Source organism: Strix aluco, chromosome 2, assembly GCF_031877795.1.
Source record: "Strix aluco isolate bStrAlu1 chromosome 2, bStrAlu1.hap1, whole genome shotgun sequence".
NCBI classification, from domain to species: Eukaryota; Metazoa; Chordata; class Aves; order Strigiformes; family Strigidae; genus Strix; species Strix aluco.
Window position 1 is genome coordinate 49,601,876 of NC_133932.1, and position 20,226 is coordinate 49,622,101.

General features: G+C 43.5%; 1 protein-coding gene across 1 annotated transcript in view; it reads right to left on the minus strand.

Annotated features, from left to right (window-relative positions):
- PTCHD1 (patched domain containing 1) overlaps positions 1-20,226 on the minus strand; it is a 39,794-nt gene that overhangs the window by 10,326 nt on the left and 9,242 nt on the right. The window contains exon 2 of the mRNA XM_074814653.1: positions 15,110-15,770. Coding sequence (XP_074670754.1) covers positions 15,110-15,770 — 661 coding nt within the window. The remainder of the gene's footprint in view (positions 1-15,109; positions 15,771-20,226) is intronic.

The window sequence follows — 20,226 nt, forward strand, 5'->3', positions numbered from 1 at the left end:
AACCCACAATTTTCTGTTATATAATTTTCAAGACTACCCTAAAACAGAATCTGATTTAGAGAACTGCTCAAGTAAATGCACGAAGAGGCGTCACCACATGTGCTCCACAAAGCCAACAGAAAAACATTTAGATACTCTTCTATTTTAGGATAGGTTCCTTTTGTTGTTTTCTACACAATCTGCGTGCTAGGAATTGGTATTTTCCTTCAATTGTACAATTTGTGATTCCTCTGTCCATTTTTATAATAGCTAAAAAATTCTCATTTACCTTTAGGGAGACAAGCCTAAATGACAAACCTGCACACTTTTTGCATCAGTGGCACTACTGACCTGACCCAGTATCCTCTGAGAAAAAGATTAAGCCCAAACTCATGCATGAATTAAGCATGGCAGTCTGAAGATTAGCCTTATTTAGCTCGAATGGGAATTGTATAACTTAATGTACTCATCTAAATACTGACTACAAGCTCAACTTGGGTGACAATCTCCAACGTTGTCTAACTCACTGATGCTCTTATAAATCTAACCCACAGAGATTAGGGCAGATAGCTCAATGGAAGCATTTTGTGAGAATTTCTTTCGCTTGTCCATCACTTCATAGGTCTACCTTTTTCATCCCTAACCCATCTGCACCAATTACCTCTATTCCTCTCGCTGGTGCTATGTCTACTCTACATAATATTAATGAGAAGAAGGCAAATTTTTCCTTGCAAATAAATTCTGTAATTGCTTGAACCGATTTTCCCTTTTTAATAGAGATTTAGTCATAAATCTGTACTGATTTAGAGCAATTTGTTCATTATTCACAGTAATTCAGTAAATAATAAATATGAACTCAAACAGCTAATGGGCTACTGGAGATCTTTTCCTGTTGACATTTGCTATTATGATTCACTGGTTGTGCCCTACAGACAGGCTGTACAACCATGAGCTAAGAAGACGGCGTACATGGAAAGATGAGATTTTTTTAAGGAAAAGAGGTTCTGAAGGGTTCTGAAAGGGCAAAGGAAAATGTTAAGGGAATAGGAGAAAGGTATTGGACAAAATGGGGACCAAACTCTTTTTTTCCTTATTCTCTTTTTCTACTACTTTGCATTATAGGCGATACTCTTACCACATGTCTTGGATGACTGAGGACAGAAATTCTGGCTTTTGTAGCCAAAGAAAATGAAGAAGATAGTCACTGCTATTTCTGAGGAGCTTAAATTTTTTACGGACTGAGGTGGGCTATCTTTAATTTTACAAGCTAATAACAATACCAGAAATAAAAACAATAAATTATGCCTAGCTTAAATACAGCGCTTCTATGAGTAGTCTGAAAATGCTATAAAAAGTTTCATCTGCCTCCTTCAGGATCAAGTCTTGCAATTACACATGCTCTGCAAAATCAATACAGAGCATGCATGAGAGAAAAAAGCACTTGTAGGAAGTTGTGAAAACTAAGGCAAAATTTTTTGTTGTTTAAAATTATCAAATTATTTACCTCATTTTAAACACTACTTATGTGCAGGCACTTAAACTGTTCTTTTTAGTACCATTTTAAAATCTCAAAAAGGAGATGCATCCTTTTCCCTGCTAAGTGGGTGTTCAAGCAAGAGGCCTTTACAAATGGGCATTGGTAGCCTAGGCTTAAAGATGGCTCCACTCCTGCCTGGCAAATGGCAAGACTGAAGCAGAGAGGGGTGAAGGGATTTAAATCAGCTCCAGAGCCTGTGGGAGGGCAGTGAAGTGACCTCCTGGCCACAGGAGTCACAGACTAGCTCTCTATTTGCTTGGCTTAATTGCTTCCCTAAAACAAAAGCTGTCATCTGCTTTTGTTGTTTAAAGATTAAGGAATATGTTCAGTTTTACACTAAAGTCATGTGAGGTTTTGATCTTATCGTGATAAGATGAGGTTTGGGTATTCAAATAGACGATTTCTGTAAGAGAAAGTAAGGGGAATGACTGCGAAAAAGGTTTTGGTTCCTCTTGCAGTTCGACCCATCTATGAAAGTAGAGAATAATAGTACACTGTGGGTCTTATTTTTTTGTTCTTGCTGTTCCGAAGCCTGTACGCCTCTGTGTGTGTTTGATACTTGAGTAAAATCTTTGTGAATAAAGTACCACTTAGAGGTTGAGAAGTTCCAGCCTTCTGTGTGGAAGGTTCCATTTTAGGGGTAATTAATTTTATTCATCCCGTTTTAACGCAGTGGCACACAAAACGCTGATAATGATTGATCTCCACCTCAGTGAGGCTGAATGCTGCACCAGTGTGTATGTTGCCCATTAACTGCCAGAATTAAGACTAATAAAGTACCAACCTGTCTTCTTAAGGGGGAAAACTTCTCTAGCAGCAAAGATGGGTTAAGGAGGCGTTTCTCCCTTCTCAGGCACTGGTTCCCCTCCCCTACCAAAGTCTGTTGCTCCCTCATTACTACTAATTCACCTGTTTCTAGTTTAAATTGGACTAAAGGAATGGTTAGGATTAGAAACATCAGCAACCTTTTTTTCTGAGGGTTACTTCTTAATTGAAAATCTTTTCCTGACACTGATGGCACAAAAGACTGGCAGAAATTGAGAATGAGTCATGGTAGGATGTACAGGAGCCTCATAAACTGGGTAGGCAAAAACTTGAAGTGGAAGCATGCTCTGACAGTGTTACTGACGTTAAGTCTGGGTTTTGATTTAAGGTTTTTGCTTGCATTGCAATGGCTGCATCCTTGTACCACTATTGGTTCAGCTGGACGAATGCTGTCTCTCTTAGGTTGATTTAAGCCTGAAATCATCCCACTGAATAGGAGCACTTGTCTGCAAGAGGAATTTAGTGTGCTGTGAAAAAGTGTGTGAATTTACAGAGGGCTAGCTATGTTGCACCAGCTTTCTTTGTGGAAATCTGTGAAGGACAGCTTAATTCACTTTCAATGTGGAGTGAAATATCATCCGCAGAGACAAACACTGGACGAATTAACATGAAATAGCTAGGATGCTATAAATTCATATCCTAGCTTGCTGCCAATGCAGGCAAGGTCTCAAGAACTGCACTTGTGCAAAATTAGTACATGGGGGATCAGAATCACACCACAGGAATTGCCCTTTCCAAAACTATACCTGTAATAACATATGATATAATGAAGGTGCAATGAATTTTCCTAGCTGACAATATTAAAAATAACAATGTACACTGCTCAACTCTGGGATTGCTTTCCACAGTAATGTCAACAAAGAGGCTGAGATAATTTCCCCCTGCTGACTTATTTTTTCCAGCTAGATCAGTGAGCTCATCAGCTCCCATCTTCTGAAAAGCCAAGTGAAACTGCTAATCCAGACTCCCTTTGTCACAGGAGTTGCAATCAACCAGTTGTTGACTAAATACGTGACCTGCCTCATGTGGCCTGTCCCAGCAGGCACAATTTTAACTTGGAACATATAGCAGGTTCAAAGTGCTACTGAATATGCAGGCAGAGCAAGAGAATTTGCATCCAGTTGAAGTAAGCATCTGGCTTCATACCCTGTTCTCACTAAAACAATAAAGTACTACAGCTATCGAGATCCTTCAGCATGCAGACAGAATTAGGACTGAGCCTACAACAGTTTTCACTGAGTTTATAGCAATATAGTGGCATGGGTTGAGCCCAACAGTTAAATTATCGTTAGCATGCTGTTGCAACAAACTGTTGCCTGACTTCATTTCATACCTCCAAGCACAAGTTCAAAGGGCAAGTAAGCCTGAACACTACGTGCGGGCATGGTACCTGGATTAAGAAGAACACATGAAGAACAATACGGGATGGGATGTTCTGGTATAAGCATAGGCTGTACATATTGCAATGCTTTCTTCCTGTCACACAGACCCTACATGTCTGTATTGTAACTGAATTACAAGTATGACAACATACCTCAAAAATATGATGACAATGCTGTCAGGTAGGTTCAGCGTTTGCAATTATTGTTTTAAAGACTACTAAATTTTACATATATTTCACTAAGGTGTACTATGCCTGCAGATGTTAACAGCTGACTTGGGATCTTCCTAAATGAGACATGTACTGAAATAGGGTATCTCGGTCTGTTAGATGTCTAGGCATGATACCAGCAGATCAATCTCTGGGATTGCTTTACATTTGAATATTAGCCATTCACCCTCAATTGCCAGGCTGATCTCTCCAACCTGGTTACAACAGCACTGGCCATCCCAGCCAGGAAGCCCCAGGCATGCCCATGTATTCCTCAACTTAGTACCAGAATCAAAACCTCAAGAGTCTTGGTGCATTCACACCGGATAAAAATCTGCCTCAGTCTCCAGAGAGAGTTGTGTTTTGTGCTGTGTCTACTTGGCAACAAAATAAGAGAAACTGAAATGTTTAATAATATGTTCCCAGTATCTGCTGTGTTTCACAGCTGTGGGCGGCTGTGCCCACAGAAGCGCACTGCTGAAGAGAAAGTGTCCCCATACAACACACTGTATTGGTTGGTGCATGCAGAGAAGAAGTCTTCAACTGGTGTTCAGTGCTTCATGCTAGGAGACCACAGTGTTATTTTTAGTCGTAGATCCTGCAGAATGACTCTCTGGGCCGTTAAGCCTGCACTCAAATTGCTTAATGCACAGGCAGGAAAACAGGGTGCGTCTGGAAATCCAGCACAAGGTCTCGTGTAGTGCTGCCAAGCACAACTTAAAAAGCGGATAGGTTCCTCATAAGACTCATATGAATCTGCTGCGGGAGTAATTTTGATCCCAGTCTTCTGGCAATGAATGTCTGCCATAATATCCTACATTTTCTATGTTTCTAAACTTAACTTTTGGAAATGCAGCACAGGATTAGCTCTCTGTTCCCCTGTGAAACAGCCTGTTTGGTCAGGTTTAGCCACTTCTGAGTTATACTAAAAAGTACACATTTGCACAAAGAATGCACTGACACAAAGCAATCACCCTCACGCTCTTAGTCTCACCTTAAATGGTTGGGACATAGTCAGCAATGCTTGGGGTACATGATGCATCCCAATTATAAACTCCTCAGTACTATCTTTTGTCGTGGCAAACAAGCAATAATGATGATGCTTGCACCAAGCAAGCCGATGTTTTAGAAAACAGTACAAATCACAAGCTAATTTTAAGAGCATGATCTGCATATTACTACTGAAATGAAAATCATTCTACATATAAATCCCTAGCTCTGAAGAAATACATACATATACACAAGACACATGTAGACATTCCTGTCATTTTTCTACCTATGTAAGGGGAAAAGAAGCAAAGAGTATGAGAAGTATTTTAAATAAGTAGAATTGAACAATGCTTCAGTATTTATAATCCTAGACTTCACCACAATCCCTAATCAGCAATGGCAGTAACATGGTTCGTCACTTTTTATTTTTGGAATATGTGTATTTTAAACCTATTCATTATAAAAAAGCATCTTCTCATTTAATATTGCATTTTCAATTTTTTTTTAAGCCATACCAAATTCAATTCAAATTAATAGCCTCTTATTATAATGCTTATATGAGTAATTCAGCACATATGTGGTTAATCTTGAATAGTCCCATTGATTTCAATAGAGTAAAAATTACTGATTTAGGCTTTGGGAAGATGCTTGATTTTCTTCTTGGATCACTTTTTTTTAGTATTAAACCAATGTAATATCTGAGATTTTCTTGTTATAGTGATAGCAAGAAAGTCAGATAAGCACATTTCATAACCAGAAAAACATTGGAGAGAAAACTTGAGTGGCTCTTTTATTTTGAGAAAGATAAGCAAAGCAAGTTATAGTTCAAAATCCACTTTTATATATAAAACTAATATTTAATTCCACTTAAGAATCAGTAAAGGCTTGTTTTTGTGTTTAAATAGTGGGCTGTCAACTCTGCTTAAATGTGCGACTTGCTTTCCTCTGTTTTTGTGGAAGACCTGGCAAAAGTTAAAAGTCATATTTCGTTCAGTGCAACAGAAGGAGCTGAGTGTTAGCTAAATCTGATTTTAGCTGCTGGAATATTTATGTCTGCACGGCGCGCTCATCTACAGACTACCCAGACTTTGTGCAGATCCAAACCGAAAGCATTCGAGCCAAACCTACGTACGTGCAAGCCCGTGGTTCTGGGTCAAACAGCAGGGGAGCTTCTAACTCCTGCTGGCCTTCGAAGAGTCTCCCTGCCCAGGAGTCCCCTGCTCCCCCCAGAGATGCCTGTTTTTCCATTTTTAACTTGGAAACATCAGAAAATCCCCCCGGAAGCACAGCGCCCCGCCTAAGCTGTTATTTGAAGAGACAGGGAGAAAGGCTTCGTTTTGCTGCATGAAGGATCACAAGAAGAGGAGGGCACAGGGCTGCGGCTGCCCACCCCCGCTGCTGGCACGGGGCACAGGCCCTGGGGTGCATGGGGGGAGCCAGGGCTACCCTCTGCACCCAGGGAGCCACACAGGACAGGAAGCCAGAATAGCGAAGGAATGACACATGTGGCCAGCAAGACAGATTTCCCCCGTGATGTATGTACCTCAAGCCTCACTGGCCAAGGAGGTGGGTAGATATAGAGTTATATGTTAAGTACTACTGGGCTCGTCTCACATATGACATGCTTAGATTCCTATCAGCAGACAAAATTGCAAACTGATTTTCCCCATGAAGTGAGTTTTTGTAAAAAAAGATTACTTAAAGGTAAATGAAAGCTACCTGCAACCATACGGGCAAGGTTAATGTTTACCGGGTTACAGAATAGCCAAGTGACATATAGTACATGACAGTTCCTGAAGACAGAGTAAGACACAGTGAGTATATCTAGGGCAAAGTCATGTTTTAAATCTGCTTTAAATTTCTAAACTCACAAGCTGAAATATCAATTGCTTCTAGAAGTGTTTTCCTAGTGGAATATGGATTAGTTTACCACACTTCAAGTTCCCCTTTTCTGGTGAGAAAGCTGCAACCAAAACATTGCAGGCATACCCTTAAATTCTCCTGTTTAAGCAATGTTTGTCATTAGTCTTACTCATATAGATCAACCATATGTGAAACACAATCTTCAAAAAGTTGCAAAGGTTCAGTTAAAGCACGTTAAGACCTATTATTTTTACCGACCAAAAAAAAAAAAAAATCATTGCAAGTTTGTAACTCAGCTTGGGCTTTCCACCAAGCACCCAGACTTAATTTATTCTGATTTAACTTAATCCATCTCTGCCAGAACACCGAGGTCTCATGACCTGAAAATGGCAGGTGCCCACCCTGCCACACGGGCCTCCCGGCTATTGCCTATTTGGGGAATGTCACTTATTAGGTGCACAAAATGTGCATCATGTCTCTCACAGAAAGACCTAAAATGAAAAAAGTCATATCATTTCCTGCTGACCTTCCACAGGTCTCCATTGACCATCCATGTCCAGTATGCAAAGTATACCACAAACATATATATTTCCTACATATATATAGAGATAATAAAAGGTTTATTTTCTCTAACCTGTGAACTTCCAATATATTTTTATATATGTGGAAGTTTCTCTTGAGGGACTTCACTACTTGAAGAAAATCAGGATGTCAGAGCCAAACTTCCAGTGCCTTTGACTGAGACTTCTCTTGACAAGCCCTTCCATTAAACCATTGCACGCACTGACTTCTTTGCAGTTAAAAGAATGAAGACAGTAAAAGTATCACATCTTTCTGCTACTGTTTGCATAAATGAATGCTCATTAAATGCACTGCATCCCCTGTAACACATTTTTCATATGAAATAAGTGCATATTGGAGCATCACCAGCCAAGAGGCAATGCCTGATCTTACTCAATGATTGTACAGTACTTGGTTTCAATATTAAACTGTTCTCTGGACTGACTTTCTACAGATACAGCTCCTCTTTTCCAAAAAGCATTATAATTACTGAGTCATCGACACTCTTCTGAAGCCAAGAAGCATGTAAGAGTTCAAGGATTTCACCAGGGTTTGTGGTGGTGAGGGGACACATGTTGGCTGTGTCACCATCACACGTGGCCGGCTGCACGCCCTACTTGCTGCTTTTGCACTACATGGGAAAGGGTTGGTGCAAGCGTCTAAAATACTCTGCACCATTTGTATTTTAAGCCTATTTTCTTCCCAGGCGTTAGTGGCTTCTTGGTGTTTGGGTTCCTCAAGGTGCTTGGGGCATCATCCTTCAGGAGGAGAACTGGAGAGAGGGAGACCAGCAGGTGCAGGAGGTGGTTAATCGCCTATCCTTTGGGTGAAAAACACTGACTTTGGTGAGTGTTGAATGAGAAGGGGTGGCCTGGAGGCCTACTTCTGCTCTTCCCCATGAGGAACAGAAATGCCTGGTGATGCCTGAGGGACTGCAGAAGATGCATAGCTGCTTAGAGAGCTCAGGAAGAGACTGAGGGACTGAGGAGAATAGACTAGGTTCTGACTAGGCAGAATCCCCAGAATGCCTGTGATTCTGCTCAGGGTAGATAAAACCAGATAATTTGATTTATTTCTTAGAAGGGGAATGAAAGGAACAAAACACAAAATGTTTTAGGAATATAACTGAGCTGTGCAGGGTTGAACTGGGAAAGCTGAGCAGATGGAGTGACAAAAAACTAAGTGTACTTCCAGGACACTCTTGGAGTCCTTTGGCAGCATGAAAAAAGCAAAGGATGGATGGTGGAAATCACTGGGAAATCTGAAGCAGCTGAGATACGACTGCAGGGTATGGTGGGGACCTGTCTGGGAGCCATGGAACTTATTCAAGAATATAGGGAAAAGGGTAGGAACAATGGGCCCGGCTGTGGCCAAGGAGAGGGAAGGATGGGAGAGAAGAAAAATTAAAAAAAAAAAAAAATGGCAGAGGGAGTGGGGAAAACAGGAGAAAAGATGAAAGAAGCTTAGGGAGACCAAAAGATGCTGAGAGCTGTGCAGGCATCAGGAAGGAGATGCTATGGCCTGGAGCAGGGAGACGGGTGAGACCTGCTGGAGAAGGCTGCTGGAGATGGCAAATGAGATGGATGAGATGGGAGAAAGGGGCAGGGGGGCAGCAAGCTGAGGCAGTCAGCTGAGGGAGAACGTGCTTCTTCCTGGCACGAGGGGATGGCAGAGGGGCAGCCGGACAGGTAGAGTGAGAAAGCTTAGCTTGGGGAATAAAAACAAGAGAGACTCTGTAAGCTTCACATTTTTATTAACTGACAACAGGAAAATCGGTGGAAAAGTACTATACAAAGTCAAACATTTGTGTGTGTGTGTTACCTTTGTGTGTGGACTGAAGGGCACCAGGGAGACCTGCACAGGGGCTGGTTCTCTCTCTTTGAAACTCTCTATATGTAACCAGTGTTGACACTTCAGTTTTATTGAATATAGCAAACACTTGGGTGCTTGACAGGGAGGATAATGAATGCTTTTAGGGTGTACAAATTTGGCATATGTTGCAATTCCCTACCAGCATGTTCTTCCAGAAGACTGAAGAAGGAGCAAGGCTAGATGCCTTACTGGCACCGAGGCGCAGCTCCAGCAAGCCACGTGTGCTGGCACGTGCTGGCCTGAGTACCCTTGTCCTCTCAGGATTTTCATGCTGGTTGTTAGATGCCCTCCTTGGTTTAGCTACCTGTTGCCTTCATGGTCCCTAACCTTCAGCAATCCTTTCACTTGCCCTCCCGTGCTTTTCACTCCCATCATCAAACACACTGACCTCCCCTCTTCTGTTTCCTAACGTTTTTCTTCTGACCACCTTTCCCAACTATCTCTGACCTCAGATCCCATCTTTGCTCCTCCAACTTTTTGCATCCGTAAAGCCCCTGTACAGATATCTCAGCTCACTCCTCCCCCAGCACAGCTTTCCCACAGGCAAGCCATGTGGAAGGTGTGCATCCACCAAATTTGTGTTTCTGAGAAGCGATTGGCTTCTCTGCATCTGTGAGGTGCTCCTATGAGCCCTGGTACCCCTGGGTACCTCCCAAAGCATTCTGCACCTCTCCTACTCCTGTGCCCCCTCCTGCCAGATGCAGCCCTGTGCAGTCTCCTTCTCCCTTGACTTTCCCCCCACCCATGACTGAACCTCAGGAGGACCCTGTCTGGGTCCTGCTCAACACTTCCACCTGCTCCTTCCCAGTCGTCCCTCCCTGGACCTGCTCCGTTGACCGTATTCTCCTTCCCTCTTCCCAGAAAGGGCATACTGACAGGGTGGGATGTGATGGGAAGATGGAGGGAGGCAGTAAGAAGAGGTATTTGCATTCGTCCCTGTTTTGCTGAGTTTCACACAAAGCTGGCTATCGTTTCCGTTTACAGCAAGCTGCAAGCTCAAGCCGCTCTTGTTACTGCTAACTGGTTTTCCCCTGCCAGCATCAGACGCTAAATATAAGCCCGTGGAGCCATCCCTGCGTCCCTGCCCATATCTGGCAGCGCCTGGCATTCCACCACAATTTCACAGAGCTGATGCTTTTCACGAACTTGGCAGCTGAAGAGAGCCGCCTCTCCCTGAATAAGCTGTAGGAGTTTCTGAAGGAATAGGAAACAGATTGCTAGTTTTCTCTTCAGTGCAAAGGGCAATGTTGCAATTTTCTTTTGAGTTCCTAAGTTAAATGTTGTGCTCCACCTCTGGGAAGTAAAAAAAATCACGCCAAAAACTTGTTCAGCCAGTGCTGCTTGTTGTCCAATGGTATGTTTGGTAACACACTGGGGTTTTTTGAGGAAACTGGTATTTTTAAAGGATTGGCAGTTATTAAACAGCATTTAATGCGCAAGGGAAACTTATGATGAATGTGTTAGCATCTGTGCCAGACCAAACATCTGTAGTTTTCAATGCAGCAGGCAACAGGAAATCAGAATTATAATTCTGCTTTTCAGCTAACAATATAAATCAACTTATTTTAAATTCAACCAAATTGAAGAATTTAATTTTTTGGTTCTTAGGGTCAAAAATGAATAGCCTTAGTTCAGCAAAGTAGTCCACATGAACTAGACATGTAAGTAATCTTGTCCTTAAATTCCTTGTTTACACACTGATAAATGCGGATAATAGTTTTAAAAACCACAGAGACATATGCTAATTCAAAATATGCCCAAATGAATGGTGGGAGCCTGCCAAGTTTCACAGGTTTTAGGCTTCACTTTCACGTTAGAAGTACCTGTATAAATCCAGAGCTGAAGAAGAAAAGTTCCCAGTTTGACTTGACAAGATATCCCTAGAGAAAAGAGCGGCTGCAGCCAGCCTGCCCTCTTCTGCGAGCTCGCCCCAGCGCAGCCCCTTCACGGGGGCTCAGGCCAGCCTCAGGCACTGCCTCCTGCCTTGCCCTCACAGATGGACCTCCGGTGACCAAAGGGGACCCCTGCTCTTTTGGGATCTGCTGGGGAAGGTCATCTCTGGCAACATCTCTCCTAGCTTCAATTTTTGCCATTTAGTTAGCAACCAGAGAGGGCTAAAAAGAAACCTGCCCCAACATTAAAACATCACAGTAGTGACATACTCAGGCTATGTACAGTCATTGATGACTGCATGATTCTGACTTAATGAGTTACCTTTTGTGAGAGGGGTTACAGTAATCTGCCTTAATTAAAGAGTGAAATAAATTAGAATAAACTACCATGAAGGTGATTAAAACCAAAGCATGAAGTGTTCAAACCAGTATGTCATATTTAACAGGTGGGGTAGGCAAAAGATGTTCCTGCCTACACTTACACAGTCTGATCTTAAAGACTGCAACTTAGTAAGCCATGGTAATTTAATAACTTAAAATTGTCCTACTGATGCAAAACCTAAGGATTCAACACCTACAGAGGCTGGTGCCCTTCACTATATCTTGTTTGTTCTTGGAAATGGCCGATGCTGAAGGGATGTCAGAGAAAACAGGATGAATGAAATCTAGTATTAAAGAACACATTGAATGGAGTATTTTGCAGACATATTGCCTAAATTATTAGAATGGGATTGTGACTGGACAAAGTATTTAAACTACTCGGAAAGTAATTCTTGAGAATATGAATAAACAGCTAATTGCAAAACATTGCTGACTATAGGTAATGTATCTTGGAAGGGCAGTGATAGTATCAAGATGAACTTAACAGGAGAAACGGTGTGAGATAAACAAGCTATAATTCAGCAAGGACAAGGGTAACCTTCTACATGTTGGTTGGAATAACTGATTGTGCAAACAGGGTAGAAAGTGACACGAAGGATCTGTGAATTACCATGTGCCACCAACCAAATGCCAACCATTTCATACTGCTGAGAAAAAAAATGAATGTCATATGGGGATGTATGAACAGGAGTGCCATATGCAAGATGTGTGAAATCATCCTCCTACTCTACTTGCTGCTGAAAGCCTCAGCCTGAATCCTGTGCCTGGATTTAGGCACCACACTCCACAGAAGATGTGGAGTGGCCAAAAGCAAAGCAAGAAGATTGCTGGAAGTCTGGTAAGCATAGTCTGAGGAAACCTGTGATGAAAAGGAAGAGGACTGGGCAAGTGAGAGTGGTCCCAAATATGCAGAGAAAAAGAAAAGAAATTGTTTTCCAGATGCAATGGATAAATAATGAGGACAGCTGAGTTGCAAAAGGGGAATTCAGGTTAGACAGGATGCAAATGCTGTAGCCGTAGTGCAGCAAAAAGCAGGGGGAAGCAGCCCAAGGAAGAGACAAAGTGCAGGGTGAGAAGTATCTGTTAGGAAAGACATAATCTTGTCCTGTGGCAGAGGGCAGATGATGTCTGGAGAGTGTCCCCTCTCTGGCTCTGCAATGCTGACGAAAAGTTAAAAATCCTCAGCTGCTATAAACTGGGAAAACTTCATTAATTATTTATACCAGTAAAGGGCCTTGCCTGAAATGTGTCCAGTGTAATCATTTTTTCTACCTAATTTTTGCTTTTAGCCATGAGATTATGAGTAACAGCTATGGGGCTACCCTGTTAGCCAGAAATTCCTTAGCTTTCTAAAGGTCAGTTAATCTATGATCTAATCTGATGGTCACTGAAATTAAGTAGAAGCAGTTGAGTGGTCTATAGTGGAGGGTGGTTTGTGTCTCTAGCCACTATTGAATTACCTTGAGTTAAACCATCTTTTATAAGCAAAACATCATACAGACATGAAATAAATTTTGAAATGCATGCTGAATCTTTCTGTTGTACTGCAGGAAAAAAAAGGAAACCCTGCCTTTCTAGCTATCTGCTGGTTTAAAACGGTTCTCATTAAAAACTCCAAAATGTCTTTAGTGCCTTCTGTTCACCTGTGATATTCCTGTCCCTTGGGAGACTTTATGCAGCTGGAGAAGCAGGCGAGATTCAAGCAAACTTGGCTGCTCTGTCTTGACTCGTTCACAGTGAGAGCTGAGCAGCATATTTGAAACTTACTCCTTTTAAGACTGGAATACTTCAACTAAGCAAGACCAAAAAAAAAAAACCCAGGAAAAAAAAAGCAAAGCAAAGCAGAGTTGGCTATACAGCTCAGCAGTTAAAGGAGCACTAAAATAGGAGTGTGAAACTTTTCATAGTTATCTGTAAGTCTTCAAGGATTCCAAGTCTCAGCGCAGTCACTATTAGTGAATTAAAGATCTGAAAGGTTGTGCCAGCAAGCAGAGGCTTTGATCCCCACACAGAGCTAACATTTCATACTTTTGAGTCACCTTCCCCGGGTACTTTCACATGGCTGGACTTCAGACTGCTTTTCTACTACTCTTGCAACACATGTGGAAATCCCCTCCTATGTAATATCATATGGAATACACACTACTGAATTTTGTAATACATGCACAGGCATAAAAACCCACAGAAGAAACCAACGACTCAGGTCAGAAAGCTAGCCTTTTGACTCTGACCTTCCCATGCTGCATTTCCTCTAGATTATGATACAGTTTAATTTTCATGGATGTCACCTGAAAATTAAGTGCCGATGTAATGTAGCTGAATTCTTTTTGTCACTGAATATATTCTGTACATTAACTGGTAGTGCGATGCACTGAAGCATGGTCTTTAATTAAAGTGCAACAATACCACAGCTACCGTACGGGCATGGCATAGGAACCTGGCGCTGGATATAAAAATAGTTGTGCTGAAATGTGTCATATCACTACATGATGTGACTAAGTCAGTGGAGACACTCTTATGCTTGAAACCTGAAGTATCACTGAGCACTGATTTTCATCTGGGGAAGCTGTGATCAAATCAATACATGTATTATTCTCCACGAATGAATAATGGCACGAACGAGGATGTATTAAACACCTACAGCGCACAAAGCTTTTCACACTGGTTATGAACCAAACACAAACAAAGAGGCTGTGAACTCTCCAGAGCTCTCGTTTTGTCTCCTGTGAAGTCCTCCTGCCTGTTTGGATACAACACGCAGCATCCCCAGAAATGCCCTGGTGCCAACAGGAGAGGGCACTGATTTTGGGTCAGGAGCAAGCTGACTGCCCTTCTCTCCTCTTCCCTGCCCTCGAGGAAAACAAACAAAACAAAATGACCCCATACCCCACAGTAGAGTGAAGGCAGTACGAAAACCTGGGAGATGAAGATGCCTCTCCTGGCACCAGAGGAGGGAGCGGCCAATGCTGCTTCCCTCCGTGGCTGTCGGCTGCGGGATGCGCCGGCGCTAACTGGACGGGTCCGTCCCTGACAGGGGGAGGCAAAGCTCTCCCCACCGAGGGCTGTGAAACCCTCCCTATGCTCACTCAGCCAACACAGGGGCTTCAGGATGAACACAACCCAGAACTGACCACTGCCCTTATCCCACGGATGGGCGCCTGCCAAGCCAGGACAGCACCGCTCTGCTCTCCGAACGAGACAGCGCTCTCTAAATGCCCAATGCGCGCAGCCCCTTTGATTTGCTGTCACTGCTGTTGCTGTCGTTGCGGCACAGGGACCTCTGCAAAGGTTTCCCTCCAATGCTGGCCACCAGAACCAGCATCAAACATCCACAGAAAAGCAGCAGCTAGGCTCACCCTCTGCACACCCGTGTTCCTTGCTGCCACGTGGGCACCACGTCCCACAGCAGGGCGCTATGCCACACCGGAGCGCCAGGCATGATTTTAATATCCCGGCATGGTACAAACAGTTTAGGAAAAGAGGCTGTGTGGATTTGGTATGGGGCAGTGTTGCAGTGAGGAGGCACCAAGAGCCATGCAGTGATGCTTCTCTGCTTGCTGGGAAATGCGTCAGGGAGGCACAAACACACAAAAGAGAGAGGAGATAGGAGATAGTTACCTAACATGACGAAGGGGATTCCCAGGAAGGTGGAATTGTATTTCCCACCAGTGAGATTGATGATCCCAGCTGCAGTCAGGGTGGCAAGGGTCACGGTCAGCAATCCCAGCAGGCCAAGCCAGGGTTTGCTGCGGACACAATCCTGCATGGAGCAGCAGAGAATGGCCAAGGTGACCACAAGGACCAAGCTTGTGATCAGGTAGCGTTCTGACACCCTGCTTGTCTTCTGGAAATCCTCCTTCAGCGAAGAAGAAGTGAAAGGATACATTTTGACTTTCCTGTTGGATTTCTGGAAAAGTTCAACAGTGTCACAAAAAATGGATTCCCACTTCTCTGCCACCATGTCATTCAAGGAGTTGATTGCCTGCAAGTAGTAGGTGAGCTGAATGGCTTCTGCAGACTTCACCCGGTCTTTGCTGTGCACAGTAACCCCACCAAGCTGATGCCCGTTATACACTTCCCTGCCATCCTTTAAGTGAGTAATCGGATAAGTGATTGCAAAATTAGTTCGATTAGAAGAACGAGCAGCCTTTAATTCCTCCAGTACATGCACTATGTCGTCCACTATGCATGTCTTGTCATTGTTCAGGATACATATATGGGCAAACGTGTAATTGAAACCAGGTCTTTGAACTTGGATCCTGGTCACAGCAGAGTGCAACTACAAGGGAAAGAGAAATCACACACGTTATTCATCAGTTCATCTCGCACAGTAGCAGCCAGAACAACAGCGGCTCCTCACCTCCGTCCCTTTCCTAGTTGATCTAAGCAACAACAAAAGTTCTGGTGACTGAAATATTAATAGCACACTCATTGAAAAAAAAAGGAAACATGCACTAAAACAGCAGTATTATTCCCTTACATCCTTTGCTGGTAACTCGGGTGTGTTGTGACTTGCATCTGTGCCATGTGCATCTGTCATTTGGCCTCTCTAACAAGTAAGCAAACTCAGAAGGCCTGGACCTCCACTTTCAAGTGATCTGGGTGAACATAAAAGAGAGAGAAACAGTCCAACCATGTCTGGGGACACTGTCGTGCTCGGGATTGCTAAATTACTCTCTCGACAGATAAACTTCAGGTACAGAAGGCAGAAGGGCAAGGTGACCAGGGGTGCCACCTGTGAGGGATGTGGCGGAGCCTGGCAGCTGGCAGCCGCAGGGGACCAGCACTCGCTCAGAGAAAAGGACAGGCCACAGCTGCACATCCTAAGTGTAGAGATTGTCAGCATAGCAGGAATAAGGTAGCTGGCATTAATTAATTTGCCCTCTTTTCCCCTCCCTCTTTCCCCCATCAAATCCTCAGCAAATCTGAGAGTGGGAAGCAATGGCAGAGACTGACAGTGGTTTTCTCTTTCTCTGAGTTTCTGTCAGTCAGGGAAGGCCCTCTAATTTTAGGGCCTGCAGGTTATTACAGTTTATTGTTTGGTCTAGCAGCTCTTAGTGCAGCCTCCTTTGTAGGTTGTCTTGCATCCTTCTGAAATTTGCCATGCCTGCGCTCTGACCTGAACTGCATTCAGTTATTTTTGAGCATCAGAAGGGCAGAAAAATTACCCTCTTCTTGAAAAAATATAGAAAACTCTTGCAACCTTTTCTGAATCCATTTTAGTCAACAGAGAAGAAGCAAGAAATCTAAAAGATGGTAAGGCAATGGCCCTAATAGTCTCGGGTTGCAGTATTTTTCAAAAGTGAAATACTGAGTTTGCTAAAGTTGAGAGCCTTAGCAAATTGCAGGCTGTTTTATTGCACATTTTCCTTGCAAAACGTGCAGGCCTGACCCACCAACATCAGCATTTAACTCCTTCTGTGCTGCTCTAGTTGTGTAGAGAGTACCAGGACCTTCTGTAAGGATGTTGCTGAGGCCAAGACCATGTTAACCACCACAAGTCTGAGCAGACTTTCCCTGTAGCTGTGATGTCCTTCATGGTGGGTAGCCGCAAAGTTCAGGAAGGGGCTCCCTCTGCTCTTTTCTAGGTGGCACAGGGGGTACCTGACATACCAAATGCCAGGGGCCCCTGCACACCGCTGTGTGTGTGCTTTGTGCACGGCTCAGTGAGATATACGATTCTCTCGAGGTGTGAGTGGGGATGATGCAGAGGGTCGCGCACCCCTTGTGCTGCCTGGTCCCCATGACCCCACGGATGTGGCCGCCCAAGTGACTGGGCTGTGTGGACTGCCATGTCTGCGGCTGTGGGGGGAACAAATCTGCTGGCGTGGGGGGAGCAAATCACCAGATCTGCTTTGAGGAACTACAAGGATTTATCCTTCGGTCCCTTTTACACCGAGGAAAAAGGTCATAGGAGCATTGCAAAGGTGTGGTGACAAAAAGCAGGGCTGATAAAAGAGAAGGAGAAGCCCTCCTTCACCTGCAAAGTGGGGACACCACAGCTCTTCCAGGGAGCTGAAGAGCCAAACTGAGAAAGAGTCTAATTTATTTTCCTTAAAGGGGCAATAGTTATTTTCTGCCTTCAAATTTCGAGCAAGACACAGAGAACTGGCTACAGGGACACAATTCCTTTTTTTTTCTACCTGCATATGCTGTTTTCTGCTGTAATCCAAAGAAGGCAGGAGGCTCTTATGCCTACTAAAGAGGCTGGGATAAGTGATATTTAATGGAACTGGCTCCTTTCTGACTAAAAAAATAGAAGACAGGGTACACAAGAGCAGTAGAACTTATATACTCATCTGGCAATGGACAAAATGTCTGCTATGGCTAAAATCCTGTGTCTGTTGAAATTAAATAGTCATAGTGACTTTTGTGTGGTATTTCAGACCTATTTGCAGAAAAAAAAAATTTACATGACACTATGAATCTGATTGTTTTATGATTACATTGCATAATGTGTGATGGGTATTAATTTAATTATGTTGCCTCTGTTTCTCGGGATGATACGACATCATATAGGGAAAGATTAGAAAATTCCTATATTCTCAACTTGTTTCTCTAGCAGCTTGGAGGTGTATTTTTCTACATTTGAGTAGTTTTTATTTTTGAGTAGTTTTTATTTTTAACAGAACAACAGTTCAATATTGACATTACAAAGACAGGTTTGAGAAATTAACTGAACTAACAAATCTTTTCACAGTACTGTGAGAACACAATACCCAGCCATAGTGAGAAGCAAAATTCTCCATTGTGGTGGGAGAACAAATAACTGTCTGTGCAACAAATTAGGAGCTTTTGCACAACTTCTAAAATGAAACAAATCAAAAGATTTGCAGGAACATGACAAAGAAATGAACCTGTTCAGGGAATTCTTCCCGTCTTTCCAGTTTGTGTCTGCAGAGCTCCGCTTTGCAAGAGCTGTTTTGGGATATGAATTCAAATGTACATCATTACAGTTTGGGGAAAATGCCCTGATTTACTGAATCGAAAACAGATATCCGATTTTAAATTTTTTTCAGTGGCAGCTACTGTATGGTTTCATTGACAACAGTTGTAAAGTCAGATGTTATATAAAGAAGCGCAGCTGAGGACAGCTAGAAGGACTAGAAGGGATTTCCTGCCTGTGTTAGATTCACAATACAACTCCTTCAGAGAGGATCCATTGAGTGACACAATGCAGAAGAAACTAAACTATCATGCAACTTCTATCGAATAATGTGTCGCTCTTTACCCACCCAGCCTCACTGCTGCATTTGCTTCCTTCTACGTCTGAAGCACTTTCTTTTAATATTTAGGTTATAAAATAACCTCATCTGTCACAGCTGTTACTTCATCTTTAGTGAAAGGCTAGAAGCTAAATGTCATACCTAAAATACTCATTTCTTCTTGGAAATGATAATTTCAGACTCAGAAGCCCGTTCCATGGCAGTGGCCCGGTGTTTCCTGCGAGGCCGTGCTGGGCTGGACCAGGCGCCGCATTGGGGGGACCTGCCCATCACACCTCCCAACGATGGGGCTTTGGGGAAGAGAGGGGAGCAGACTGACAGCTCTGCATCCTGGCACAATCCCGGCAGCCGAGCAGCCCCCAGAGCCAGCTGCAAGCTCGTGCAGTTCAGAGCAGCTACGAGATGTTCTCCGAGCTTTGCCAGTGACCACAACTTTTTGTCTCAAATTGGAGGCAAACAGCCAAAGAGGAAAACCTGCCATTCTCTCCATCCCAGCAAAGTATGCCAAGCACTGCCCCAGTGCACCCAAGGATTCAGCTCTGGGCAGCCTGACTCAGACTTTCACCCTCAAGACATCACTTTACCCGCACTTTGCTTTTTCAGACCAGATTCTAGAAAGAAATACCTCTGTCACCTCAGTGCAGGGCAGGGGTGTGCTGCAGCATGGCTGCAGGCTGTCTCTCTCCCTTTGCTTGCCTGTGGCAGCCTGTGCGTCGCAGGGCTGCCGCCTCTTCCCCACCGGGAGCTGCAGTTCCACAGCACTCTCCTGTCTGCTGCCATGCTGGGGATTCAACTGTGGCCACACAGATTTTTCCACTCACATCCAGTGCCTGCACCCATAGCCCTGGGTAACTGGCTTCCACAGAAAACAGAAGGTCCAAGAGGTTACAGGGCTGCCTGCGAGTTCAAGGGATTACACCATCTGCAATTTGGCTTGTCTATGGTGCACCATGAGGTCCCCCAGGAAATTTCAGATTGTTAACAAGAGATGGTAAAGGCTGTTGTGTGATGGGGACAACATTAGCAATATGCTAATGCATAATGCATATTGTGCTCAGTGCAGCAGATTTTAATAGCAAGTAACCATATTCTGAATAAACCCAGCACCTTGTACTGGGACAAACCACTGACCACCAGATTCTCATTTATCCAGGTGTTTTCTTATCCTTATCAATCCTATTAGGAGAAAGGGAGATTTAAAGGAATAACAAAAGCTGAATGAATGTTTTTTCTTGAACGGAGGCATGCACTGCTTGCTCATCACTCACAGGTTTTTCAGCTAGCTAACAGTGCAAGGAACCAAAAAGCAGTTTACTGCTGAGATGCCAGAGCACTGCAGCATGAGAACTGCACAGCGTCGCCTAAGCTCCCTTGCCACAGTGGCACGCTGTCCCTGAAAGCGCTGAGGCACGAAATAGTAACTTCCACCTCTCCCTTCCATTGTTGTTTAAACAGTAACCATCACTTGCAACTCCACTCTCCCTTCCAAAAGTGTTTATGTGCATCCTG